This window comes from Rhinopithecus roxellana, chromosome 6, assembly GCF_007565055.1.
Source record: "Rhinopithecus roxellana isolate Shanxi Qingling chromosome 6, ASM756505v1, whole genome shotgun sequence".
Classification (NCBI taxonomy): Eukaryota; Metazoa; Chordata; class Mammalia; order Primates; family Cercopithecidae; genus Rhinopithecus; species Rhinopithecus roxellana.
The window spans coordinates 97,905,077-97,933,005 of record NC_044554.1 but is presented as its reverse complement, the minus strand read 5'-3'; the positions used below and the strand labels follow the sequence as shown (position 1 = coordinate 97,933,005).

At 48.7% G+C, this 27,929-nt stretch overlaps 1 protein-coding gene across 7 annotated transcripts in view; it reads left to right on the top strand.

Annotated features, from left to right (window-relative positions):
* Positions 1–27,929, top strand: part of HIP1 (huntingtin interacting protein 1) — a 216,113-nt gene that overhangs the window by 181,230 nt on the left and 6,954 nt on the right. For all 7 annotated transcript variants that reach the window (XM_030932115.1, XM_030932117.1, XM_010387446.2 and 4 more), the window contains 20 exons: positions 59–134; positions 247–387; positions 1,145–1,242; positions 1,912–1,984; positions 3,367–3,550; positions 5,353–5,441; positions 5,843–5,959; positions 8,604–8,705; positions 9,245–9,388; positions 9,846–9,981; positions 11,036–11,122; positions 11,316–11,423; positions 11,956–12,092; positions 16,856–16,966; positions 18,068–18,126; positions 19,183–19,276; positions 21,028–21,128; positions 21,385–21,490; positions 23,429–23,552; positions 24,437–24,498. In XM_030932115.1, the coding sequence (XP_030787975.1) occupies positions 59–134; positions 247–387; positions 1,145–1,242; positions 1,912–1,984; positions 3,367–3,550; positions 5,353–5,441; positions 5,843–5,959; positions 8,604–8,705; positions 9,245–9,388; positions 9,846–9,981; positions 11,036–11,122; positions 11,316–11,423; positions 11,956–12,092; positions 16,856–16,966; positions 18,068–18,126; positions 19,183–19,276; positions 21,028–21,128; positions 21,385–21,490; positions 23,429–23,552; positions 24,437–24,498 (2,149 nt within the window). The remainder of the gene's footprint in view (positions 1–58; positions 135–246; positions 388–1,144; positions 1,243–1,911; positions 1,985–3,366; positions 3,551–5,352; positions 5,442–5,842; positions 5,960–8,603; positions 8,706–9,244; positions 9,389–9,845; positions 9,982–11,035; positions 11,123–11,315; positions 11,424–11,955; positions 12,093–16,855; positions 16,967–18,067; positions 18,127–19,182; positions 19,277–21,027; positions 21,129–21,384; positions 21,491–23,428; positions 23,553–24,436; positions 24,499–27,929) is intronic.

Below are 27,929 nucleotides of genomic sequence, written 5' to 3'. Positions count from 1 at the left end.
CCCCTACATGGAGCTGATGAAGACCCCCAGCACCCCTCAGGTCCTTCTCCACCCCTAGGTTGAAAGAGCTGTTCTACCGCTCCAGCAACCTGCAGTACTTCAAGCGGCTCATTCAGATTCCCCAGCTGCCCGAGGTAAGCGTGCCTGACCACATACCGTCGGCACTGCAGAAGCCCCAAGTAGCCTCTTAGAGGCCGCCGGGGCCTGGCAAGCGAGCACTGTTTGAAGATGTGTCTCCGTCTTCAGAACCCACCCAACTTCCTGCGAGCCTCAGCCCTATCAGAACACATCAGCCCCGTGGTGGTGATCCCTGCAGAGACCTCATCCCCCGACAGTGAGCCAGTCCTAGAGAAGGATGACCTCATGGACATGGATGCCTCTCAGCAGGTGAGGACCACTTGGGAGAGAAACATGGCCTTTCCTCTTGCCTACAAGTACGGGGAGAGGCTGGGGGAGACCCTGGCCAAAGCTCATTGACTCTAGCCAGGTTCAGCCTTCTCTTCACCTAGCACCAACCTAGGCTGAGCATCCTGCCCTGTGGCAACCAGAAGGATCATAAGTGGGTCTGGCTGGGTGCAGTGGCTCACAGCTGTAATCCCAACACTTTGCAAGGCCAAGGTGGGAAGATTGCTTGAAGCCAGTTCAAGACCAGTCTGGGCAACATAGTAAGACCCCATCTTTACAAAATTAGCCAGACATGGTGGCACACATGGCTGAGATGGGAGGATCGCTTGAGCCTAGGAGGCCAAGGCTGCGGTGGGCTGTTATCATGCCACTGCACTCCAGCCTAGGCAAGAGAACAAGAACCAGGTCCTAAAAATAAATAAATAAATAAAATAAAATAAAATAAAAATAAAAAAATTATCCAGGCATGGTGGTACACACTTATACTTCTAGCTACTCAGGAGGCTGAACCAGGAGGATCACTTGAGCCAGGAGGTGGAGGCTGCAGTGAGCTATGATTGCACCACTGTACTCTAGCCTAGGCAGTAGAGTGAGAACCTGTCTCAAAAAAAAAAAAAAAAAAATTAAATTGTCTGAACCAAATTGAGAAAGGGGGCATTCTCCCATGTCACCTAACTGACCCACACACAGAATTCTCTGGCGCTCTGACTTATTCTCACTCCTTTTTGGTCAACCACAGAGTTTATTTGACAACAAGTTTGATGACATCTTTGGCAGTTCATTCAGCAGTGATCCCTTCAATTTCAACAGTCAAAACGGCGTGAACAAGGATGAGAAGTGAGTCCAACCTGGGTTCAGGCAGACGGTGCAGGAGCTAAGTTAAGCCATGGTCTGCCTCGAAACACTAACCAAAGAGGAATTCTTAATGATACCAGGGCTTCTTAGATAAAGAACATCTTGAAGGGCTGGGTGCAGTGGCTCACGTCTGTAACCCCAACATTTTGGGAGGATGAGACAGGAGGATTGCTTAAGGCTAGGACTTCAAGACCAGCCTGGGCAGCACAGCAAGACCTCATCTCTATTAAATAAAAGTAAAAAAAATTAGCTGGGCAGGTTGTACACACCTGTAGTCCCAGTTACTCAGGAGGTTGAAGTGGAAAGATCACTTGAGCCTGGGATATCAAGGCTTCAGTGAGCTGTGATCATGCCACTACACTTCAGCCTGGGCAACAAAGCCAGACTGTCTCTAAAACAAAACCAAAAACACACACGAAAGGAATGTCTTGACCCTCAAATATTGGCCCCTTTAATCTCAGAAGAAAATCAATAACCATGGACTTATGAGTATTAGATTAGTATCTGGTAACATTTAGAGTACAATTTATGGCATTTCAAAGAATGGTCCCCAAATTAATACCAGCTTTTGATTTCCTACCCTCAGCTCACAATTAAAAAGAGAGGGATAGAAGCACTATGGAAGCAAACTCATTCCCCTTCTCTTCCCAGGGACCACTTAATTGAGCGACTATACAGAGAGATAAGTGGACTGAAGGCACAGCTAGAAAACATGAAGATGGAGGTATGCCTTGGATCTGCTCTGCCTTTGCGATTCACCAAAACATGGTAGATTTGAATGTTAAATTTGCATCACACTGGCCAGGCACAGTGGCTCACACCTGTAATCCCAGCACTTTGGGAGGCCAAGGCAGGAGGATTACCTGAGGTCGAGAGTTTCACCCTGGGAAACCCCGTCTACAATAAAAATACAGTAATTAGCCGGTGTGTTGGCCGGCACCTGTAATCCCAGCTACTTGGGAAGCTGAGGCATGAGAATTGCATGAACTTGGGAGGCAGAGGTTGCAGTGAACTGAGATCACGCCACTGCACTTCAGCCTGGGCGACAGAGCAAGACTCTGTCTCAAAAAAAAAAAAAAAAAAAAAATTGCATCACATAGACACTTTTTGGACTACATCCTTAGGGTAGGTTAATTAGTAGAAACAAGCCAGGCGTGGTGGTGCACGCCTGTGATCCCAGCTACTGAGAAGGCTGAGGTGGGAGGATCCCTCAAGCCCAGGAGTTTTGAATTCAGTCTGGGCAACATAGTGAGACCCCTGTCTCTAAAACCAAATAGAAGCTGGTAGAAATGCTAAATCCAAAATGTGTTCTCTGTCATAATGCATTTCCATTTGACATGCCATGAGGACAGCATTTAGGCCAGGCACAGTATCCATGTGATTGATGCCCAGAGATGACCTTGGTCCCCACGAGGCTGAGAAGCTCTGGGGAACAAGACCAGACCTTCTCACATGGCAATAAGGAGAGATTGGTTTGCTGGGCACAGTGGCTCACGCCTGTAACCCCAGCACTTTGGGAGGCTCAGGCAGGAGGATCACTTGAGTCCAGCAGTTCAAGACTAGCTCGAGCAACATAGTAAGACCCCATCTCTGCAAAAAACTTGTTAAAAATTAGCTGGGCATGGTGGTGCATAACTGTAATGCCAGCTACTCGGAAGGCTGAAGCTAGAGGATCTCTTGAGCCCAGGAGGTTGAGGCTGCAGTGAGCCACTATCACCTCACTGCGCTCCAGTCTGGGTGATAATGGTACCCTGTCCCCCCAGACCCCCCGCCAAAAAAAAAAAAAAGAGATGGCTGTCAGCAGTGTTGGTGCCATATTAACAACCGCCCCTCACAGTGGCTGCTTAGGTGACTTTACCCACAGGGACAGCCACTGCTACCCCCAGTCAGTCTAAAGAGGACCACAATTCCCCTGTCATCATCCCCTGTTATGGCTGTTGATTGAGGAGCTCCTAATGACCAGATGGTCCAACCCTCCCGGGACATGGGGAGTTGACTTCGGGGAACCGGGTATTTACTTGGAAGCACGGTAGGACCTGCTTCTCCAGCCCATGCCTGTGACCCGTGGCAGTGGGCAGTTGGCCTCATGACCCGAGTCCCCCACAGAGCCACCGGGTTGTGCTGCAGTTGAAGGGCCGCATCAGCGAGCTGGAAGCAGAGCTGGCTGAGCAGCAGCACCTGCGGCAGCAGGCGGCCGACGACTGTGAGTTCCTGCGGGCAGAACTGGACGAGCTCAGGAGGCAGCGGGAAGACACCGAGAAGGCTCAACGGAGCCTGTCTGAGATAGAAAGTGAGCGGTGGGTGGGGGCAGGGGCGGGCCCTGGGGGCAGGCACGGGCAGCAGAGCCCAGCTGGACTCAGGATGCGGCACAGAGGCTGGGCGGGGGAGCCCCAGACTGTCTCTCTAGAAATAGTCAGGAATGCCAGCTCTTAGCCTCAGTCCACGGGATGGGTTTGAGTTCTGCAGGCACAAAGCCCTGTGTGAGGCACCGCTGAGCACAGAGATGGGAAATACAGAAGATGGCCCTGAAGTGCTTGCCCTGGGCAGTGGATACTAAGGGAGAAGGAGAGAGGACTGAGGTCCTAACAAAGAAATTGACATACAAGCTGAGAGCACAGTGGCTTATGCCTGTAATCCTAGCACTCCGGGAGGCCAAGATGGAAGGATTGCTTCAGGCCAGGAGTTCAAGACCAACCTGGGCAACATAGCAAGACCCCCATCTTGAGAAAAAAGAAAAAAGATTAGCCAGGCATGGTGGCACATGCCTGTAGCCCCAGCTACGCTTGAGGCTGAGACAGGATCACTTGAGCCCAGGAATTCAAGGCTGCAGTGGGCTGATTGTACCACCGCACTCCAGCCTCGGTAACAGAGAACCTTGTCTCTAAAAAAATTCAATTAAATTTTTTAAAAATCTGAAAGCCCCCATAGAATAAATACCATGTATGTAAGCGCTGAAGAGGCATGAATCCCTGGCTTGATTTTTTTGTTACTGTTTTCTTTTCTTTTCTTTTCTTTTCTTTTTCTGAGGCAGAGTCTCCCTCTGTCGCCCAGGCTGGAGTGCAGTGATGTGGTCTGGGCTCACTGCAACCTCCGCCTCCCAGGTTCAAGCGATTGTCCTGCCTCAGCCTCCTGAGTCGCTGGGATTACAGGCGCACACCACCATACCCAACTGATTTTTGTATTTTTAGTAGAGATGGGGTTTCACCATGTTGGCCAGGCTGGTCTCAAACTCCAGGTGATCACTCTCAGGTGATCCACCCACCTCCCGCCTCTGGGATTATAGGCGTGAGCCACCTCACTTGGCCCCTGGCTTGATTTTTAACCAGCTGAATTCTTTTTAAAGATGACTTCCCAAAGAAGTTTCTGTAAGTAGGATTTTCAAGGGAGAAAAATATATATGCATTCCTGAAATCAAAGGAGGATCTTTGGCCGGACACAGTGGCTCACGCCTGTAATGCCAGAGGCGGGAGGATTGCCTGAGCCCAGGAGTTTAAGACCAGCCTGGCTGACATAGTGAGACCCCGTCTCTACAAAAATCAGCCGGGTGTGGTGGCATATGCCTATGAGCCCAGCTACTCGGGAGACTGCGGGGAAGGATGGCTTGAGCCCAAGGAGGTCGAGGCTGCAGTGAGCAGTGATTGTGCCACTGTAACCCAGCCTGGGTGACAGAGAAAGACTGTCTCAAAACAAAACAAAACAAGAAGGATCTTCAGGCCGGGTGCGGTGACTCACGCCTATAATCCCAGCACTTTGGGAGGCCGAGACGGGCATGCCGATCACGAGGTCAGGAGAACGACCATCCTGGCTAACACAGTGAAACCCCATCTCTACTAAAAATACAAAAAAAATTAGCCAGGCATAGTGGCGGGCACCTGTAGTCCCAGCTACTCGGGAGGCTGAGGCAGGAGAACAGCGTGAACCCGGGAGGCGGAGCTTTCGGTGAGCGGAGATCGCGCCACCGCACTCCAGCCTGGGCGACTGAGCAAGACTCCATCTCAAAAAAGAAGGATCTTCTAGGGACCCTGGCTTATTGCAAGGAAGGCAAGGGTCCCTCCTAGGGTAGACTCCTCACTTTGGTCCTTGACAATACAGGGAAAGCCCAAGCTAATGAACAACGATATAGCAAGCTAAAGGAGAAGTACAGCGAGCTTGTTCAGAACCACGCTGACCTGCTGCGGAAGGTAGGACCCCCAGCCCCTATCACCGTCCTGCAGGCCCTGCACCTCCGGGGAGAGAGTGGCTCAGGCCTGTGGCTTCCTCGGGGCCAGCAACCCCTACATTGATCTCTAAGGCATTGCCACCATCTCGGGAATCACACCTTTTTAGTCTTCCTTGCCTCTGTGTCTTGCGCTCTGTCCTGGGTGCCAGTCCCATGTAGGTCACCCACCTTCTTTATTATTCTGTAAATACTTGAGCGTCAAGCAGCTGAAGGTGATAGCTCTGTTCCGGCTTCCCTCTGGGTAGGAAAGTGATTCCTGTGGCTGACTCTAGGGTGCGCACAGCCTGAGTGTGATTGTCCTAGAAGGAGGATGTCCTCTAAGCCTGGGATCTCCTGGTTCAAGACACTGTTCTTCTTTTGCAGAATGCAGAGGTGACCAAACAGGTGTCTGTGGCCAGACAAGCCCAGGTAGATTTGGAACGAGAGAAAAAACAGCTGGAGGATTCATTGGAGCGCATCAGTGACCAGGGCCAGCGGAAGGTGAGTGGGAGGAGGAGCACTCGGGAAATGAGGGAGGGGGCTGCTGAGTTGGTGACGGGGGCTTTGTGGCCTTCTGCTCCACGGGCAGTTCTGTGGGTCGGTTGGCATCACACAGCAGGGAGCACACCATGGCAGCCACACAGAACAGCAAGACACCGTCACCAGTACATACACGAAGTAATGGAAGGACCCAAGTTGCATGGGTCTAATCAGCAAAGGCTTTCCAAGGATGAGGCTGGAGGAGAGTTTGAGGAAAGGACTCAAACTGTAGCAGAGACAGAGGGATGAGCTTTTTTTTTTTTTGAGATGGAGTCTCACTCTGTTGCCCAGGCTGGAGTACAATGGCACGATCTTGGCTCGCTGCAACCTCCGCCTATCGGGTTCAAGCGATTCTCCTGCCTCAGCCTCCTGAGTAGCTGGGACTACAGGCGCCCACCACCACGCTTGGCTAATTTTTGTATTTTTAGTAGAGACAGGGTTTCACCATATTGGCCAGGCTGGTCTCGAACTCCTGACTTTGTGATCCACCCGCCTTGGCCTCCCAAAGTGCTGGGATTATAGGTGTGAGCCACCACGCCCGGCAGGATGAGCATTATTTACAAAAACTTGAGAACAGGCCGGGCACAGTGGTTCCCACCTGGAATCCCAGCATCCGGGAGGAGGATTTGAGGCCAGGAGTTCCAGACCAGTCTGGGCAACAAAGTGAGACCTTGTGTCTACAAAAAATTAAGACATTGGCCAGGCACAGTGGCTCATGCCTGTAATCCTAGCACTTTGGGAGGCCAAGGCGGGTAAATCACGAGGTCAAGAGATCGAGACTCTCCTGGCCAACATGGTGACACCCCGTCTCTACTAAAAATACATAAAAGTAGCCAGGCATGGTAGTGGGCACCTGTAGTCTCAGCTACTTGGGAGGCTGAGGCAGGAGAATCACTTGAACCCAGGAGGCAGAGGTTGCAGTGAGCAGAGATCATGCCACTGCACTCCAGCCTGGTGACAGTAAGACTCCATCTAAAAAAAAAAAAAAAAAAAAATTAAGAAATTAGCTGGGCGTGGTAATGCATGCCTGTGGTCCCAATTACTTGGGATGCCAATGCAGGAGGATTGCTTGAGCCCAGGAGTTTGACACTGCAGTGAGCTGTGATCGTGCCACTGCACTTCAGCCTGGGCAACAGAGCAAGACAAAAAAAATGTAAAAATTAGCCAGGTGTAGCAGCATCTATGCCTGCAATCCTAGCTACTTGGGAAGCTGAGGTGGGAAAATTGCTTGAGCCCAGTTTGAGATCGAGGCTGCAGTGAGCTATGATTGCCTCTCTGCACCCCAGCCTGGGCGATAGAGTGAGACCTGTCTCTATTAGAAAAAAAAAAAAAAAGAGGCGGACACAATGGCTCACACCTGTAATCCCAGCACTTTGGGAGGCTGAGGTGGGCAGATCACCTCCGGTCAGGAGTTCAAGACCAGCCTGACCAACATGGTGAAATCCCATCTCTACTAAAAATACAAAAAAATCAGCCGGGCATGGTGGCTCATGCCTGTAGTCCAGCTACTTGAGAGTCTGAGGCAGGAGAATCGCTTGAACCCAGGAGGTGGAGGTTGCATGAGCTGAGATCATGTCACTGCGTTCCAGCCTGGACAACAGAGCGGGACTCCATCTCAAAAAAAAAGAGAGAACACCACTGTGTGTCAGGGCAGGACCAACAGGCAGATCGGAGGCTTAGAGGTGGAGTTAGAGATACGGGACAGATCAAACCAAATGTCCCTAGATTTAGAGGAGTGGCTTTCACACTTTTCTGTGACCCCACATAAAAAACTACATCTATCTCATGGAAATACAAGTAAGTTTCACCAAGCAACACTTATCCTTACTACATGAATTCATTTGGCTATTTTCTGTTCTATTTAATCCATTTTTTAAAATGTTAGCATGTGAATTCTTACTAAGGAGTCACAACCCACTCTCTTTGACAAACACCATCAAGAAATCAAAGAAAGTCATTTGGGAATGGCGAGGTGCTGTAGTTCAGCCATATACCAGCTCTTGGGATGCCTGAATTTAAGACCCAGTTTGCCTTTAGTATTACGGACTTAAGCATGACATTTGGGAAATGTTTCTAAAATTCCTTCCTGGAGGCCAGGCACAGTGGCTCACACTTGTAATCCCAGCACCTTGGGAAGCCAAGGCCGGAGGATCGCCTGAGGTCAGGGGTTCAAGACCAGCTTAGCCAACATGGTGAAACCCCGTCTCTACTGAAAATATAAAGATTACCCAGGCAGGGTGGTGGGCGCCTGTAGTCCCAGCTACTCGGGAGTCTGAGGCATGAGAATTGCTTGAACCTGGGAGGTAAAGGTTGCAGTGAGTCGAGATTGCACCACTGCACTCCAGCCTGGGCGACAAGAGTGAGACTCTGTCTCAAAAATAAATAAATAAATAAATAATAAAAATTCCTTCCTTGACATTCCAGATTTTCAGTACACTCTGGGGTCTCGCCTCCTCCTCCCATACCCTGCACTTTTTTGGGTGGTGTAACTTACGTACAGTAGAGTTTACAGATCTCTTATTGATCGCTTGGGACATGTTTACGTTTTTATATTCTTTGTCACTACCACCCAGATCAGAGTCCCTCTGTTTTTCTTCTCTTTCAGACTCAAGAACAGCTGGAAGTTCTAGAGAGCTTGAAGCAAGAACTCGCCACAAGCCGACGGGAGCTTCAGGTTCTCCAAGACAGCCTGGAAACTTCTGCCCAGGTAAATACCTCCTTTCTCTTTGTTATTGAGATGGGGTCTTCTTCTGTCACCCAGGCTGGAATGCAGTAGTGTGATCTCAGCTCACTGCAGCCTCCACCTCCCTGGGCTCAGGTGATCCTCCCCACTGAGCTCCCCTGAAGTAACTGAGACTACAGGCACAAACCACTACGCCCAGATAATTTTTGTGTTTTCTTTGGTAAAAACGAGGTTTCACTGTGTTGCCTGGGCTGCTGTCGAACTCCAGGGCTCAAGTGATCCTTCCACCTCGACCTTCTAAAGTGCTGGGATTACAGGCATGAGCCTCCACACCTGGCCTCCTTTCTTGCCCCACCCCTGGCTTTGGCATTGCTGTCATCCACCGTCCTTAACCTGGCCAAGTCAGCCCCAGCTGTAATCAGTGTGAGAGGGAATCAGAGTGGCAGGTTAAAGAGCTATCACCTTCCCAGTCCTTGTAGCCAGGTGGTGGGTTGGACCTCTGAGAAATAGGGACTGTTTAACTCAACCAGAGTCTCCCTCTTTCCTTGTGGTCACCTTTGCAGTCAGAAGCAAACCGGGCAGCCCAGATCGCCGAGCTAGAGAAGGAGCGGGACAGCCTGGTGAGTGGTGCAGCTCATAGAGACGAGGAATTATCCGCTCTTCGGAAAGAACTGCAGGACACTCAGCTCAAACTGGCCAGCACAGAGGCAAGTCACAGACACAGACACGAGCAAGCGCCTGTGAACTCCCACTGAGGGCCTCTGCACGTGCACGGAGGCCAGGAGGACCCCGGGGCTGCTGAGAAGGAGTTTGGGGCCTTGGCCCGATTGTGCAGACATTCTGTAGGTGTGATGCCAGCAGGCCCTGCACTGCCTGCAGAGCGCATGAGGGAAAGCAAAGTGCTGTCTTTTTTGTATGAGAAGGGAAGTTTGGCATTCCCTCCCAGCCATGAGAACGGGGTACAGTGATCCATCCGCACGGCCTCTGTGGGCAGCCACACACCCCGTGCACACAGTTAAAGCGCCTTTCTCTGTCTCAGGCTTACTGGCTTGGACCTCACTGGCCATGACTTGAGCTAAGATGCTAGGAGCCCCAGCCAGGTCATGCTGCTCAGGTTCATTATGGAGTCTAGGGCAGACTCTTACCTCCCTGGACCGTTTTTAGGAATCTATGTGCCAGCTTGCCAAAGACCAACGAAAAATGCTTCTGGTGGGGTCCAGGAAGGCTGCAGAGCAGGTGATACAAGACGCCCTGAACCAGCTTGAAGAAGCTCCTCTCATCAGCTGCGCTGGGTCTGCAGGTACACTTGCAACTGCCCGGCTGGCAGGGGCCAGGTGCTTACAGCCTGACCCTCTGTTGATGGTGAATCTCATGTGGGACTTAGCTCAGGGGCTCTCAGCCCCGCAGCATGTCAGCATTAGCTTACGGGTGCCCAGTTCCCATCCTAGATCAGTTACATTTGGAAACTCTGTGCATTAGAACCTGTACACTAGTATTTTCTTTCTTTTTTTTTTTCTTTTTGAGATAGGGTCTTACTCTGTTGCCCAGGCTGGAGTGCAGTGCGGTGGCTCACTGCAACCTCCACTTCCTGGGCTCACGCAATCCTCCCCACTCAGTCTCCCAAGTAGCTGGGACTACAGGCACGCAACACCACGCCCAGCTAATTTTTGGTTGGGGTTTATTGCTCAGACTGGTCTTGAAGACCTGGGCTCAGGCTATCCATCCACCTTGGCCTCCCAAAGTGCTGGGATTACAGGCGTGAACCACCACACCAGGCCCAGCAGCAGTATTTTCTAAAGCCCCCGGGTGTGATAGCCACTGCTTTTTTTTTTTTTTTTTGAGACAGAGTCATGCACTGTCAACCAGGCTGGAGTGCAGTGGCACGATCTTGGCTCTCTGCAAGCTCCGCCTCCTGGGTTCACGCCATTCTCCTGCCTCAGCCTCCCAAGTAACTGGGACTACAGGCACGAGCCACCATGCCCGGCTAATTTTTTGTACTTTTAGTAGAGATGGGGTTTCACCGTGTTAGCCAGGATGGTCTTGACCTCCTCACCTCGTGATCTGCCCGCCCGGCCTCGCAAAGTGCTGGAATTACAGGCGTGAGCCACTGCGCCTGGCCGATAGCCACTGCTTTAGACAGTGGGTCACACTGATAAAACATCCACCAGGAGCAGACAATTCTGTTTCTCTAAGGAAAAAACTATGGTCTGAATCAGGAGGTGATTACTCATGAACTTCACGTCTAGGCAGGAAGCTTACCCACTAGGTAAGCTCCTCTGTTCAGTGCTTAATTAACGAGGATGAAGCCAGCTATGAGAACTTGCTGTGACCTTACCCTGTGTTCCCTCTCACAGATCACCTCCTCTCCACGGTCATGTCCATTTCCAGCTGCATTGAACAACTGGAGAAAAGCTGGAGCCAGTATCTGGCCTGCCCGGAAGGTAAGAATGGGCAAGGATAGTCTCTGGCATTAGTGAAAGCGGGACAGGGTTGAGAAGCACCTGAATGCAGAAATGGTGACAGGTTCCTCTGCATCAAGAAAGGCGTGTAGACAACTCATAAAATAGAGGAGGAAAGGGTATAAAAGTGACACCATCAACCAGACCTGAGAAACTTCCTTTCCAATCCTGGCAGACATCAGTGGACTTCTCCATTCCACAACCCTGCTGGCCCACTTGACCAGCGACGCCATTTCTCATGGTGCCAGCACCAGCCTCAGAGCCCCACCTGAGCCTGCCGACTGTGAGTACCAGGGCATGAGGGGCTGTTCATGGACCAGGGGAGCAGGGGGCCTTTAAAAGTCTCTGTTGGGCAGGGTGCAGTGGCTCATGCCTGTAACCCCAGCACTTTGGGAGGCTGAGGCAGGCGGATCACTTGAGGTCGGGAGTTCAAGAACAGCCTGGCCAACGTGACGAAATCCCGTCTCTACTAAAAATACAAAAATGACTGGCCGGGTGCAATGGTTCACGCCTGTAATCACTGTAATACTTTAGGAGGACGAGACGGGCAGATCACCTGAGGTCAGGAGTTCGAGACCAGCCTGGCCAACATGGCAAAACCCCGTCTCTACTAAAAATACAAAAATTAGCTGGGCACAGTGGTGCACCTGTAATCCCAGCTACTCGGGAGGCTGAGTCAGGAGAATTGCTTGAACTCAGGAGGTGGAGTTTGCCAGTGAGCCGAGATTGCGCCAGTGCACTCCAGCCTGAGCAACAAGAGCGAGCCTCTGTCTCAAAAGAAAAAAAAAAAGGTGTCTATTGCCTTGTATCTCCAGCACTGACTGAGGCCTGTAAGCAGTACGGCAGGGAAACCCTCGCCTACCTGGCCTCCCTGGAGGAAGAGGGAACCCTTGAGAACGCTGACAGCACAGCCATGAGGAACTGCCTGAGCAAGATCAAGGCCATCGGCGAGGTACTTGCAGTAGTATCTTTGAGGAGTGTTGTTATTCTGGGTGTGCATGCTGGTGAATGGCCAGGGAATCAGTGATGTTCTGAGCTAGTTCTTTCTGCACTTACAACTTGATTCTAGAAAGAGATTGTTAAAATTGGAAAATCTGGCCAGGTGCAGTGACTTATGCCTGTAATCCCAGCACTTTGGGAGGCTGAGGCGGGCAGATCACTTGAGATCAGGAGTTGGAGACCAGCCTGGCCAACAGGGTGAAACCCTGTGTCTTCTAAAAATACAAAGATTAGCCCGGTGTGGTGGCACATGTCTGTAATCCCAGGTACTTGGGAGGCCAAGGCAGGAGAATTGCTTGAACTGGGGAGGCGGAGGTTGCAGTGAGCCAAGATCACGCCATTGCACTCCAGCCTGGGCGTAAGAGCGAGATCCGTCTCAAAAAAAAAAAAAAGGTAGCATCACTTGAGCCCAGAAGTTTGAGACAGGCCTGGGCAACAAAATGAGACCCTGTCTCTTTAAAAATAAAAAATAAAAAAAATTTTAAAAAGAGAAAACCTCTTGAAGGACTTTCCAGCTATATTTAATTCACTGGCTGTTAGCTGAGAATCTGCTGTGTTCTCATCATTACACTAGGCAATATCGAAGAAGTATAGGCAGCTCCTCTGTCTCTGAGAATTTTTATCTAGATGGTCAGGTAATACCCAAAATGGACATAACACTGTATTTATTCATTTACTAAAGATGTAGTGGCTGAGCACGGTGGCTCACACCTGTAATCCCTGCACTTTGGGAGGCCGAGGCAGGAGGATCACTTGAGGCCAGGAGTTCAAGATCAGCCTAGGCAACATAGTGAGACCCTATCTCTACAAAATAAAATTTTTAAAAAAATTAGACAGGTGTGATGTCACACACCTGTAGTCCCAGCTACTCGGGAGGCTGAGGCAGGAGGATCGCTTGAGCCCAGGAGTTGGAGGCCACACTGAGCTATGATTGTGCCACTGCACTCCAGCCTGGGCAACAGAGCGAGACCCTGCCTCCGCTATAAATAAGTAGTCGGTATGTCCTGTATACCAGAAATTGGGTTAAAGGTATATAGGGACAGAGAAGACATGGACTCTATGGGAAAGAAAAATAAAACCATTTCTATGCAGTACCTTTTTTTTCCATTTCTCCCCCCAGTGTTATGAATTGGAGTATATCAGTTAAGATACGAGGATAGGGCCAGGCACGGTGCCTCACGCCTGTAATCCCAGCATTTTGGGAGGCCGAGACAGGTGGATCACCTGAAGTCAGGAGTTCGAGACCAGCCTGGCCAACATGGTGAAACCCCATCTCTACTAAAAATACAAAAAATTAGCCAGGCGTGATGGTGGGCACCTGTAATCTCAGCTACTTAGGAGGCTGAGGCAGGAGAATCACTTGAACCTGGGAGGCGGAGGTTGCAGTGAGCTGAGATCGTGCTTTTGCACTCCAGCCTGGGCAACAAGAGCAAAACTCTACTCAAAAAAATAAATAAATAAAAAATAAAAGCCATGAGGATAGAATGTCTAATTGGAGTTCCAGAAGAACATAATAAAAAGACCACGTCCAGCCAGGATCAATTGAGGCCAAGAATTTGAGACCAACTTGGGCAACTTAGTGGGGCCCTGTCTCTACAACAAATTTAAAAATTGGCCAGGTGTGATGGTGAGCACTTGTGGTCCCAGCTACTCAGGAGGCTGAGGCAGGAGGATCACCTAAGCCTAGGAGCTCAAGACTGCAGTGAACCATGTACTCATGTACTGGAACCATGTACTGGAGCCATGTACCAGAACCATGTACCAGACATGTACCAAACATGTACTAGAACCATGTACCAGAACCATGTACTGGAGCACCACTGTACTCCAGCCTGGGTGACAGAGTAAGACCCTGTCTCTAAAAAGAAAAAAGAAAAATGAAAAGATCAGGGCCAGGCATTGTGGCTCACACCTGTAATCCCAGCACTTTGGGAGGCTGAGGTGGACGGATCACTTGAGGCCAGGAGTTCGAGACCAGCCTGACTGACATAGTGAAACCCCATCTCTATTAAAAATACAAAATTAGCCAGATGTGGTGGCTCATTTTGTAATCCCAGCACACACCTGTAATCCCAGCTACTTGAGAGGCTGAGGCAGGGTAATCCCTTGAGCCCAGGAGGCGGAGGCTGCAGTGAGCTGAGATTACACCACTGTACTCCAGCCTGGGCAGCAGAGTGAGACTCTGTCTCAAAAAAAAAAAAAAAAAGAAAAAGAAAAATGATCGTCTTCATCTTTGCCCCCCTAAATAATGAGTTAGTTTCACATGTTATAGACTACAGGTAAATGGAATCCTCCTGTATATATTCTTCTACAGCTTGCTTTTTCACTCCACATTCTGTGAGATTAATCCAAGAAGATACATTCATTTTCACTGCTCTCTCATATCTATTGCGTGAATATCGCTTAATTCATCTGTCTGTTCTCCTGCTGATGGACATTTGGGTTATTTCCCATTTGGGTTGTTACTAATTTGCCCCTATGATCATACATGCACACATGTCAGTTGCTCTAGAGTATATATGTAGAATCAGAATTACTAGGTTACAGGATGAATCTCACACATAGAATGTTGAGTGAAAAATCAAGTCATGGAAAAATATATACAGTATGATTCCTTTTATATAAAGACTCAGACATTCAAACTTAACAATATATTGTTTAGGGATGCAGCTATATGGCATTAAAAAATAATAATAATAAGACAGGCCAGGCATAGTGGCACATGTCTGAAAATCCCAGCACTTTGGGAGGCCGGAGCGGGAGGATCACTTGAGGCCAGGAGTTTGATACAGCCTGGGTTACAAAGCAAGACTCTGACTCTACAAAAAAGTTGAAAAGTTAGCAGAGCCTAGTGATGTGTGCCTGTTGTCCCAGCTACTCAGGAGGCTGAGGCAGGAGGATCACTTGAGCCCAGGAGTGGGAGGCTGCAGTGAGCTATGATCACACCACTGCACTCTAGCCTGGGCAACAGGCTTTTATTTTTTGTCTTTAAAAAAATAAAAATAAAATAATACATGACAACCACTCTCTTGAATTCTGTATCTCTTGGGGTAGAAGGCAGGAAGGAAGGGAGATAGAATCAGGGCACATACAAGTACAAATAGGATTCCAAAGGTATTGATGCTTCTTATAGCATTCCTTAAGTTTTAAGTTAGGTGGTGGATAACATGCGTCTTTATTCTTATCCTTTGGACCATTCATATATATATTATACCTTAGTATGTATAACACATCATGTTTTAAAAATCGTGGGCTAGGCCGGGCGCGGTGGCTCAAGCCTGTAATCCCAGCACTTTGGGAGGCCGAGACGGGCAGATCACGAGGTCAGGAGATCGAGACCATCCTGGCTAACACGGTAAAGCCCTGTCTCTACTAAAAAAAAAAAAAATACAAAAAAAAAACTAGCCGGGCGAGGTGGCAGGTGCCTATAGTCCCAGCTATGCGCGAAGCTGAGGCAGGAGAATGGCGTAAAAACCCGGGAGGTGGAGCTTGCAGTGAGCTGAGGTCCGGCCACTGCACTCCAGCCTGGGCAACAGAGCGAGACTCCGTCTCAAAAAAAAAAAAAAAAAATGGGCTTTGCTATTAGTCAGACCTTAGTTCAAATCCCTGCCCTGCCATTTGCTAGCATAACTGTGGTCAAGACATTCTACCTCTGATCCCTGGCTTCCTATCTACACAGTAGGAATAATACCTGCGTCATAGGGTTGCTGTGGAAGCAAAGTTAAGTCAGGGTCAAAGTGGGAGATATCATCCGTATTTGAAAAAGTTGTAGGCCAGGTGTAGTAACTCAATCCCAGCACATTGGGAAGCCAAGACAGGAGGATCACTTGAGCCCAGGAATTCGAGACCAGCCTGGACAACATAGTAAGACCCCATCTCTGTTAAAAAACAAAAACATAAAAAACAATTAGCCTGGCTTGGTGGTGCACCCCTGTACTCCCAGCTACTGTGGTGGTAGAGGTGGGAGGATTGCTTGAGCATGGGAGGTCGAGGCTGCAGTGAGCTATGATCAAGCCACTGCACTCCATCTCTGGTGACAGAGCAAGACTCTGTCTCAAAAAAATAAAAAATTAGGGCCAGGCGTGATGGCTCACACCTGTAATCCCAGCACTTTGGGAGGCTGAGGCAGGAGGATTACCTGAGGTCGCAAGTTCAAGACCAGCCTAGGCAAAATAGTGAAACCCATCTCTACTAAAAATACAAAAATTAGCCGAGCGTGGTGGCACAAACCTGCAATCCCAGCTACTTGGGAGGCTGAGGCAGGAGAATCGCTTGAACCCAAGAGGCAGAGATTGCATTGTGCCGAGATTGCGCCACTGTACTCCAGCCTGGGCAACAGAGGGAGATCTCTGTCTCAAAAATAAAAAGCAAAAGAAAGAATTGTAAAAACACCTCCTGCGTAGCTAGTACAATTGACACTGCACAACTAAGGGACTGGGGTCTTAGTGGTGGCGGGATGACCTTGCAGGGGGAGGCAGCGATGGCATTCTGGAAAGAGGCGGATCCTGAGTGAGGAGGAGCATGAGGTTCCAGAGTTTGTGTCACAGAGAGGACCAGATGGGGTCTGCGAAAGACTCCCCCCCCCAACCCCCGTGGCTTGCAGAAGGTGTTGGCTGGGTGGCCTCCTCCCTCTGCCATCTTGTAAGGGTTACAGATGGCAGAGGAGAAGAGAAAGGAGGCCCCAGGGTCAGTTCAGCCTTTGTGATGTGTTCACAGGAGCTCCTGCCCAGGGGCCTGGACATCAAGCAGGAAGAGCTGGGGGACCTGGTGGACAAGGAGATGGCGGCCACTTCAGCTGCTATTGAAACCGCCACGGCCAGAATAGAGGTAGGAGGTTCCTGCAGGAGCTCCTGAAACAATGCCTTTGCAGCTGCCCTTCTGCAACGCTGCTCATTAGACATGTCATAGTCGTTCATGAAGGCCATGGCGACCCCCTAAGACAGAAACCAGAATTTGCTAGGCACAGTGGCTCATGCCTGTAATCCTAGCACCTTGGGAGGATTGCTTGAGTCCAGGAGTTTGAGACCAGCCTGTGCATCATGGCAAGACCCCATGTCTACAAAAAGTAAAATAATTAGCTGGACGTGGTGGTGCATGCTTGTCATCCTTGCTACTCCAGAGGCTGCAGGAGGATCACTTGAGCCCAGGAATTGGAGTCTACAGTGAGCCATGATTGCACCACTGCACTCTAGCCTGGGTGAGAGAGTGAGACCCTGTCTCTAAAAATGTTTTTAAATTGTTAAAAAAAAAAAAGAGAGAGAGAGAGAGAGAGAGAGAGAGAGAGAGACCAAAATCTGAACTCACTAGTTTTTCTGAATGATAGAAAATGAGAAGGTCCTCATGAGAGAAGGTGATTGGTTCCCTCAAGAATCAGATACTTTGGTTTCAGAACATCCTGGGTTCTGGCCGGGCGCGGTGGCTCACACCTGTATTCCCAGCACTTTGGGAGGCCGAGGCGGGCAGATCATGAGGCCAGGAGTTTGAGACCAGCCTGGACAACATGGTGAAACCTGGTCTCTACTAAAAATACAAAAATTTGCTGGGCATGGTGGGCGGGTGGCTATAATCCCAGGTACTTGGGAAGATGAGGCAGGAGAATCACTTGAACCCAGGAGGCGGAGGTTGCGGTGAGCTGAGATCATGCTGCTGCACTCCAGCCTGGGTGACAAAGTGAGACTCCGTCTCAAAAAAAAAAAAAAAAAAAAAAAGACGCAGATCATAGAGCCAGCCCACTGCAGCTACACTCCCCCTGAATATATTAGAGTCTGGATTCTTTTTCTGACTCTCCCAAGGATGTAGGCAGGGACTTAGGGACCTCCAGATTCAGGTTTCTCAGCTACCACACGATGTTGGACTGAAAGTATAGTAGGACATTAGTGGGTCCTTAATAGTCAAGGCACGTTTAGAAACCATGCTTCTTTTTAACAGGAGATGCTCAGCAAATCCCGAGCAGGAGACACAGGAGTCAAATTGGAGGTGAATGAAAGGTTGGTCTGAGCGGCACAGTGGGACCTAGGGGAGCAGGATCCGTCTTCCTGGCATTGGGCTATACTCTGTGTACTTATTAGGGAATCAGAGGAGAGCAGTAGGAGTCACGGGGAAGGGCTGAGTTGATGTAATCATCAGTGACAGTATTAATGTTGACAGCAATATTGCTGTTTCACTATAGAAGGAAAGAAACCCCAGGCCGGCGTGGTGCCTCACGCCTGTAATCCCAGCACTTTGGGAGGCTGAGGAGGGAGGATCACCTGAAGTCGGAAGTTCGAGAACAGCCTGCCCAATGTGGTGAAAATTCATCTTTACTAAAAATACAAAAATTAGCCAGGCGTGGTGGTGCATGCATGTAATGCCAGCTACTTGGGAGGCTGAGGCAGGAGAATCACTTGAACCCAGGAGGCGGAGGTTGCAGTGAGCCAAGATCATACCTCTGCACTCTAGCCTGGGTGACAGAGTGAGACTGTGTCTCAAAAAAGAAGAAAAGAAGGCCGGGCGCGGTAGCTCAAGCCTGTAATCCCAGCACTTTGGGAAGCCAAGATGGGCGGATCACGAGGTCAGGAGATCGAGACCATCCTGGCTAACCTGGTGAAACCCCATCTCTACTAAAAAATACAAAAAATTAGCCAGGTGTGGTAGCGGGCTCCTGTAGTCCCAGCTACTCTGGAGGCTGAGGCAGGAGAATGGTGTGAACCCGGGAGGCGGAGCTTGCAGTGAGCTGAGATCCGGCCACTGCACTCTCCAGCCTGGGCGACAAGAGCGAGAGTCCGTCTCAAAAAAAGAAGAAGAAGAAAAGAAGCCCTAGGAATCACAACTTCACTATTCCTTACGATGGAGACCCACAATCGATCTGTCACTCCACAGCCTCTCCTTCAGGTCCTCCCCACAGAATGTTCCAGCAATCTCAGCACCTTTCTTATCCCCCTTTCCCATTCCAAGCTTGCCTTTGGCTAGGAGTGGAAAAGAGAACAGTCGTGTTCATTGATCTTGGATCTTGGTCTCAGTGTATCCTCGACTTTTTGTTTGTTTGTTGTTTGTTTGTTTGGCAGGATCCTTGGTTGCTGTACCAGCCTCATGCAAGCTATTCAGGTGCTGATTGTAGCCTCTAAGGACCTCCAGAGAGAGATTGTGGAGAGCGGCAGGGTGAGTGTGGATGTGGGCCCTGGGCAGGAAGAGCAGGCATTGGTGACAGATTCCCGCTCCACCAGACTCTGTGATGCTGCCATCTTGTTCTGTGTGTCCACCTGAGCACAGAGGTGCCACTCCTGTAAACATCAGCAGAGGCCCTGGGGAGAAGTCAGAGCTCCAGGACCTTCCCAGAGGGTGGCCAGGCATGTGTCCCAACTCCAGCTCCCTTCGCACAGGCAGACATTGTTGGAACTTGCTGTGCGAGCCCTGCTTACATTGCACACCTAGGTACTCTGAGGGGGACATGAGGACTTTTGCAAACGAAGCAGAACCTGAAAGCCAGCTTGAGACTGACTTTTCACAGGGAGCTCTGCCTTGTCTGTTTCCAACAGCAGAGTCAACTCACCCTTACAAATAGACTCTGCTGTCAGCCTGTTACCAACGCATCACTTCATGGTCTCATGCCTTTGCTGGGATTATCATCATCTTGTTTTTTTTCTTATTTCCCCATATGCCACTGCAGCTTGGGAGGCGTAAGTCCAGGGAGGGGTTAATGAGCCTGAGAACAGTGCCATAAAGCAAGCAGCCAGGCCTGGTTTGCTGGTGCCTTTTATCTTCCTGAGAGGTGATGTTTTCTGTTTCTAAAATGGAAAGATGGACTGGACAAGGATTATCTGCAGATCCTCAGACTATCAGACACTTCCAAAGCATAAAAACATTTCTCAAATCCAAGTAGAAATATATTTTTTTAATATATTCACTGTATAGTCTCCTTTTTTATTGGCAAATCGCAGAGAATGGCTAGACTCTTTTCAGATCATAACTTATTCATATGAGAATATTTATTCTTATATATACAATACAGAAATGTCATTGTATGGTAGAAATGCTGCAGGCTTTGGAGTCAGAAAAGCCCAAGATTTACTTCCATGTATTTCCTGCATGACCTTGGGAAAAGCCTTTTTGTTTGTTTGTTGTTTTGGGTTTTTGTTTTTGGTTTTTCATTGTTGTTGTTTTTTGTTTTGAGACTGAGTCTGGCTCTGTCACCAGGCTAGAATGCAGTGGTGCAATCTCGGCTCACTGCAGCCTCTGCCTCCTGGGTTCAAGTGATTCTCCTGCCTCAGTCTCCCAAGTAGCTGGGACAATAGGTGCACATCACCACACCCAGCTAATTTTTGTATTTGTAGTAGAGATGGGGTTTTACCATGTTAGACAGGATGGTCTCAATCTCTTGACCTCATGATCCGCCTGCCTCAGCCTTGCAAAGTGCTGGGATTACAGGCATGAGCCACCACGCCCAGCCAGGGTTTTGTTTTGAGACAGAGTCTCGCTCTGTTGCCCAGGCTAGAGTGCAGTGACGCGATCTCGGCTCACTGCAACCTCCGCCTCCTAGGCTGAAGTGATTGTTTTGCCTCAGCCTCCTGAGTAGCTGGAATCACAGGCACCCACCACCACACCCAGCTAATTTTTGTATTTTTAATAGAGACAGGGTTTCACCATGTTGCCCAGGCTGGTCTTGAACTCCTGACCTCAAGTGATCCATCTGCCTCAGCCTCCCAAAGTGCTGGGATTACAGGCGAGCGCCACTGCACCCAGCCAGAAAAGCCATTTTTGTCTCTGAATCTTCTTTTTTGTAAAATGGGAATACTAATGCTTATGTCTCAGAGTTACTATGAGGATGATTTGGGATAATATATATATAAAAGCACCTGCCATATAGTACATGCTCAATAAAAGGTGGCTGTGACTTCTTTTTTCTTCCCTAGGGTACAGCATCCCCTAAAGAGTTTTATGCCAAGAACTCTCGATGGACAGAAGGACTCATCTCAGCCTCCAAGGCTGTGGGCTGGGGAGCCACTGTCATGGTGTAAGTATCCATTGGTACCAAGGCTCCTCCCCGACCCCTCTTCCATTGATCCACTCTAAACAATAGCTAAGGAGGGGAAAAAGAATCTAGTCCCTGATCAATAAACTATTGATTAGGAAGTCAATAGGACCAAGTTTACAAGGGAGCCTGGCTCTCCCAGGGGACACAGGGCGATGTGGGGGGTCTGGAGGTGGGATTGTGGAGGAGTTGCGGCTCATCTGCCCATAACCTAGTCCCTCTTGTCGTTTTCCATCAGGGATGCAGCTGATCTGGTGGTACAAGGCAGAGGGAAATTTGAGGAGCTAATGGTGTGTTCGCATGAAATTGCTGCTAGCACAGCCCAGCTTGTGGCTGCATCCAAGGTAGGACCTGTGCTGGACCTCCTAGGACCCTGGAAGGCCTGGTTAGAGAGTACTAGGCTAGGTTAAAGAGTACTTGGCTGCATTAGGCAGTACTTGGCTGAGTTAGAGAGTACTTGGCTAGGTTAGATGGCACTCGGCTAGGTTAGATGGTACTTGGCTAGGTTAGAGAGTACTTGGCTAGGTTACATGGAACTTGGCTAGGTTAGAGAGTACTAAGGGATATACTTGACTATGTTAGACAGTACTTGGCTAGGTTAGAGAGTACTAGGCTAGGTTAAAGAGTACTAAGGGGTTAGAGAGTACTTGGCTAGGTTAGATGGCGTTTGGCTAGGTGAGATGGTACTTAGCTAGGTTAGAGAGTACTAAGGGATTAGAGAGTACTTGGCTAGGTTAGATGGAACTTGGCTAGGTTAGAGAGTACTAAGGGATATACTTGGCTATGTTAGACAGTACTTGGCTAGGTTAGAGAGTACTTGGCTAGGTTAGATGGTACTTGGTTAGGTTAGATGGTACTTGGTTCAGTTAGAGAGTACTTAGGAGTTAGAGAGTACCTGGCTAGGTTAGACAGTACTTGGATGGTGGGATGGAACTGGACCTGACAACAGATGATTTATCCAGGGCTCAGGTGGATTCGATTCCAAATAAAAATTCAGCCTCTTAAGGGTCCCATACCATCCTCTTACAGCAGCTTTTTTTTTTTTTTTTTTTTGAGGCAGAGTCTTGCTCTGTTGTCCAGGCTGCAGTGCAGTGGCGCGATCTCGGCTCACTGCAAAACTCCACCTCCCTAGTTCAAGTGATTCTCCTGGTTCAGCCTCCCCAGTAGCTGGGACTACAGGTGCCTGCCACCACACCCAGCTAATTTTTTGTATTTTTAGTAGAGACAGGGTTTCACCATGTTAGCCAGGTTGGCCTCGATCTCCTGACCTCGTGATCCACCCACCTCGACCTCCCAAAGTGCTAGAATTACAAACGTTGAGCCACCACACCCAGCCTTAGAGTCCTTTCATGTGACAGCAAGGAACGTCTGTACCCAGTGTACTACACATGTCCCTCGTGACTTTCCTCACATCCGTTACAAGTGGCCTTAGAGAGTCCCAGCAATGCCAACTTCCTATTAGCAGTCCTGGCATTCAAGAAACACTCGAATAAGGAATAGGTTGGCATCATAAAGGAATAGGTTGGCATCATAGGTTACCTGACTTGTCTCTGAGATTCCACAACTCCTCCTTCTTAGTCTTCAAATTTGAATCAGGCTGGGCATGGTGGCTCACTCCTGTAATCCCAGCACTTTGGGAGGCCGAGGTGTGTGGATCACCTGAGGTTGGGAGTTCAAGACCAACCTGGCCAACATGTTGAAACCCCATCTCTACTAAAAATACAAAAAATTAGCCGGGTGTGGTGGTGGACACTTATAATCCCAGTTACTTGGGAGGCTGAGGCAGGAGAATCACTTGAACCAGGGAGGCGGAGGTTGCAGTGAGCCGAGATCATACCACTGCACTCCAGCCTGGGCAACAAGAGTGAAACTCTAGCTCAAAAAAAAAAAAAAAAATTTTTTTTGAATCAATACTATCAATGCCCCCAACTAATTCTCATGTAAACCCGGTGCTCAAAATCCTTTGAAGAGTTTCGCAGTATCTCAGTGTTCTTTATTTGCCCTTATTTCTTGTCATCCCAGATTGATTTCTACAACTGGGTACACTGCCCAAATAAGTGCTAATGCTTAGAGTTTGGGAGCCACCAAGTGAAGAAGCCAGGAATAATTTTTCAGATGATAGATAATGTCAGGAGCTGACTGTAGGCAGCAGGTTTTGAGAAGCTGATTGGTGATTGCCGTTTGGCCCACATATGTTTGCTAAGAACCATCAGAGCAGTTATTTGATTCAGTCCTTCTTGCTCTAGGTGTTGTGTGAACCTAAATCCGCTTTGTCCTGGTAGGTGAAAGCTGATAAGGACAGCCCCAACCTAGCCCAGCTGCAGCAGGCCTCTCGGGGAGTGAACCAGGCCACTGCCGGCGTCGTGGCCTCAACCATTTCCGGCAAATCACAGATTGAAGAGACAGGTAGCCTTTCCAAAGGGACCCTTTTCTTATCTTGCATCCTTGAGCTCTTCTCTGCATCATCCCCTGTGATCCCAACCAAATTCCACAGGACTGTGTCTAACTTCTTTCATATTTTTCATCATTTTATTTTATTTTTTCTTTATTTCTGTTTTTGAGACAGGGTCTCACTCTGTCACCCAGACTGGAGTGCAGTGGTACGATCTCTGCTCACTGCAACCTCCACCTCCCTGGTTCACACGATTCTCCTGCCTTAGCCTCCCGAGTAGCTGGGATTACAGGCGCCCGCCACTGTGCCCACTAATTTTTGTATTTTTAGTAGAGACGGGACTTCACCATGTTGGCCAAGGCTGGTCTCGAACTCCTCGCCTCAGGTGATCCGCCCACCTTGGCCTCCCAAAGTTTGCTGGAATTATAGGTGTGAGCCACTGTGCCACTGTGCCCTGCCTTTTTTTTTTTTTTTTTTTTTTTTTTGAGACAGAGTCTTGCTCTTGTCACTCAGGCTGGAGTGCAATGGTGCAATCTTGGCTCATTGTAACCTCCGCTCCCAGATTCAAGTGATTTTCCTGCCTTAGCCTCCCAAATAGCTGGGATTACAGGCGCCCACCACTACACCCGGCTAATTTTTGTATTTTTAGTAAAGACGGGGTTTCACCATGTTGACCAGGCTGGTCTTGAACTCCTGACCTCGTGATCCACCCATCTCAGCCTCCCAAAGAGCTAGGATTACAGGAGTGAGCACCATGTCCAGCCCCCTCAGTTACTTTCATGCAGTGTTGACAAATGGCAAGCCAGGTGTTTCCACAGAGCGTTGGCATTGGCCGCCTCTCAGGTGCCAGTCAGCCAGGGTAGAATTTGATAAGAGGTTCTTGTTTCCATCCTTGCAGACAACATGGACTTCTCAAGCATGACGCTGACACAGATCAAACGCCAAGAGATGGATTCCCAGGTGAGAGCTCCATCGCTAAGTCTAGATAGCCTCTATTGCCTAGACATGGACTCTAAATATTGTTCCCATGGAGAAAAGCCAGAGGGAGAGAGACCTGAGTGAAAATGAACACAGGTGCACCTACTAACCCAAGACTGAATGTAAATCATGCCGGAAGAAATAGTGGAGGTGGAGGTTATTAGTACAAATCAGAATCCTTGTGTTTTTGTTCTTTTGTTCTTTTGTTTTTTTGAGATGGAGTCGTGTCATGTCACCCAGGCTGGAATGCAATGGCATGATCTCGGCTCACCTCACTCCCCACCTCCCAGGTTCAAGTGATTCTTCTACCTCAGCCTCCCAAGTAGCTGGGATTATAGACATGTGTCATCATGCCCAGCTAATTTTTTATTTTTAATAGAGATAGGGGTTTCATCATGCTGGCCAGGCTGATCTCGAACTCCTGACCTTGTGATCTGCCCACTTGGGCCTTCCAAAGTGCTGGGATTACAGGCATGAGCCACCGGCCCCTTTTTTTTTTTCCTTAAATAAAGTAAAGACAGGGTCTCACTATGTTGCCTAGGCTGGTCTCAACTCCTGGCCTCACACAATCCTCCTGCCTCAGCCTCCCAAAGTGTTGGGATTACAGGCGTGAGCCACCACACCCAGCCAAGATCAGACTTTTAACTCTTGCCCACTAGTCTTGGACTAACGTTCCTCTAAATGTTATCCAGGATCTCTTAGTATCCACAAACTTAATAGTCTTACTATAAACATTGTTTTAGACTTCTGGTATGAATTATTTGCTTATGACCTTTAGTTTTAAAAGAGAAAATCCTTTTAACTCATCAAAGGCAATGCCATTATTTCTCTCTGTTGTTCTATAAAGTCATACGATGCAAAATAGGTATCAGAAAGATCCTTTAAAAAAATTGACATCATTTTTCTAGAATTATTGGTCATCAGTCTTGGGGTGAATTTCAAATTGGAATTGTTAAAGTACTCCAAGATGTGTCACTCAGCATTTTTTTTTTTCTTTTTTTTGAGTCAGGGCCTTACTCTGTTCCTCAGGCTGGAGTGCAGTGTTGCCATCACATCTCACTGCAGACTTGAACTCCTGGGCTTAGGCGGATCCTCCCACCTCAGCCTCCTGAGTAGCTGGGACTACAGGTGCACACCACCATGCCCAGCTAATTTTTCTTTCTTTCTTTCTTTCTTTTTTCTTTTTTTGAGACTGAGTCTTGCTCTGTCGCCCAGACTTGAGTGAGTACAGTGGCATGATCTTGGTTCACTGCGACCTCCGCCTTCCGGGTTCAAGCGATTCTCCCGCCTCAGCCTCCGAAGTAGCTGGGATTAGAGACATGCACTGTCACGCCCGGCTAATTTTTGTATTTTTAGTAGAGATGGGGTTTCACCATGTTGGCCAGGCTGGTCTCGAACTCCTGACCTCAGGCAATCTGCCCACCTCGGCCTCTCAACGTACTAGGATTACAAGTGTGAACCACTGCACCCAGCCTCTTTCTTTACTTTTTGTAGAGATGGGGGTCTCACTATGTTGCCTAAGCTGGTCTTGAACTTCTGGGCTCAAGCAATTCTCCTACCTGAGCCTCCCAAAGTGTTGGAATTATAGCCATGAGCCACTGCACCTGGCTCAGCATCTTTAGGAAAAGACACAGATCACCAGCAAAGCCAAATTTTTGTCTGAATACTGAAGGGACTTCTGCTTAGCAGTCTCACTCGGTCCCTCTTGACTTTATTTTTATTATTATTATTTTTTTGAGAGAGACTCTCGGTGTGTTGCCCAGGTTGGAGTGCAGTGATGCAATCCTGGCTGACTGCAACCTCCGCCTCCCGGGTTCAAACAATTCTTCCACCTCAGCCTCCCAAGTAACTGGAATTACAGGCACCCGCCACCACGCCCAGCTAATTTTTGTATTTTTAGTAGAGACAAGGTTTCACCATGTTGGCCAGGCTGGTCTTGAACTCCTGACCTCAGGTGATACACCTGCCTCAGTCTCCCAAAATGCTGAGATTACAGGTGTGAGCTACTGCACCCATCCCCTCTTGACTTAAATACCACCTATATGTGGATAAATTCCAAAATCTTCTCTGCAGCTTAGATCTTCTCCTTGACCCACATACTTATCCAGCAGCCTTCTTGATAGCTCCCCACTAATGTCCTAGAGGTATCTCAAACATAACTGATATCCAAAACAGGCCTTTTGGTGTCCCTCACATCCCACTCTGTCCCTCCTCTTGTTTGTTTCATCTCAGTAAATGACACCCCCACTGCCTACTGGGTGCTGAGCCACAAACAGTCATCCTTGATTCCTCTCTTTCCCTCACCCTCCACATCCAATCCATCTGCAAGGCCTGTTAAAGCTAAATCACAAAACAAAAGCTTAATCTTTCCACTTCTTTCCATCTTCCTACTGTAACCTAAGCCACCATTGTCTGTCTCCTGAACCACTACAAAAGCAACTTACCTATAATGTTATATGAGTAGTCATTTTAAAATAATCCTGTGGTAGGCTGGGTGCATTGGTCATGCTTATCATCCCAGTACTTTGGAAGACCAAGTTGGGAGGATTGCTTGGCCAGGAGTTCAAGACAAGCCTGGGCAACATAGAGAGACCCCATCTCTACATAGAAATTAAAAATTAGCTGGGTGTGGTGGCACATGCCTGCAGTCCCAGCTACTCTGGAGGCTGAAGCAGGAGGATCACTTGAGTCCAGGAGTTTGCGGCTTCAGGGAGCTGTGATCACACTCTTGCACTCCAGCCTGCGTGGCAGAGTGAGACCCTATCTCTAAAAATAACGATAATAATAATCCCATGGCACGATCGGGTGGTGGGGAGAATAGCAAAGAGCATTGCAGAGGCAAGTCTGGTCATATGGTTGGTTAGTTGGTGGAGCTGGGTGAAGAGCACAGTGAGGTCACTCTGCTAGTCTCCATCCCTCTGTAGATGTTTTACTTTTTCCATAATAAAAAGTTGTTTCAAAACAAAAAAGGAACCACTTCACTGGGTCTAGTTGCTTCTACTCTTGACCCTCTACAGTCCATTCATTCCCCATGTGATAGTTTAGAAATGTAAATCTCAGGATGTCCCCTCTCTGCTTAAATCCTCCCAGTGGCTTTTCATTGCATGTACAACATCCAAGCTCCTCATCAGGTCATGAGCCTGGTTAAAAAATGATCCTTGCCTGGTTCTCAACTTCATCCTGCAACCCTACCCCTCTATCATATGTCTCATATACAACTTCCTTCCTTCTCCCAACACCTCCAGATCTGTCTTGCTTTAGAGCCTTTGCTCTGGCTGTTTCTTCTGCCTGGAATATTATTCTCCAGGTCTCCAGGCAGCTGAGCTCTTAAGGCCACATAAGCTGAAAAATGACTTTCTGAGAATAGACCTGGCTGACTATTCTTAGGCTTTATCACATCTCCCTGTGTCATT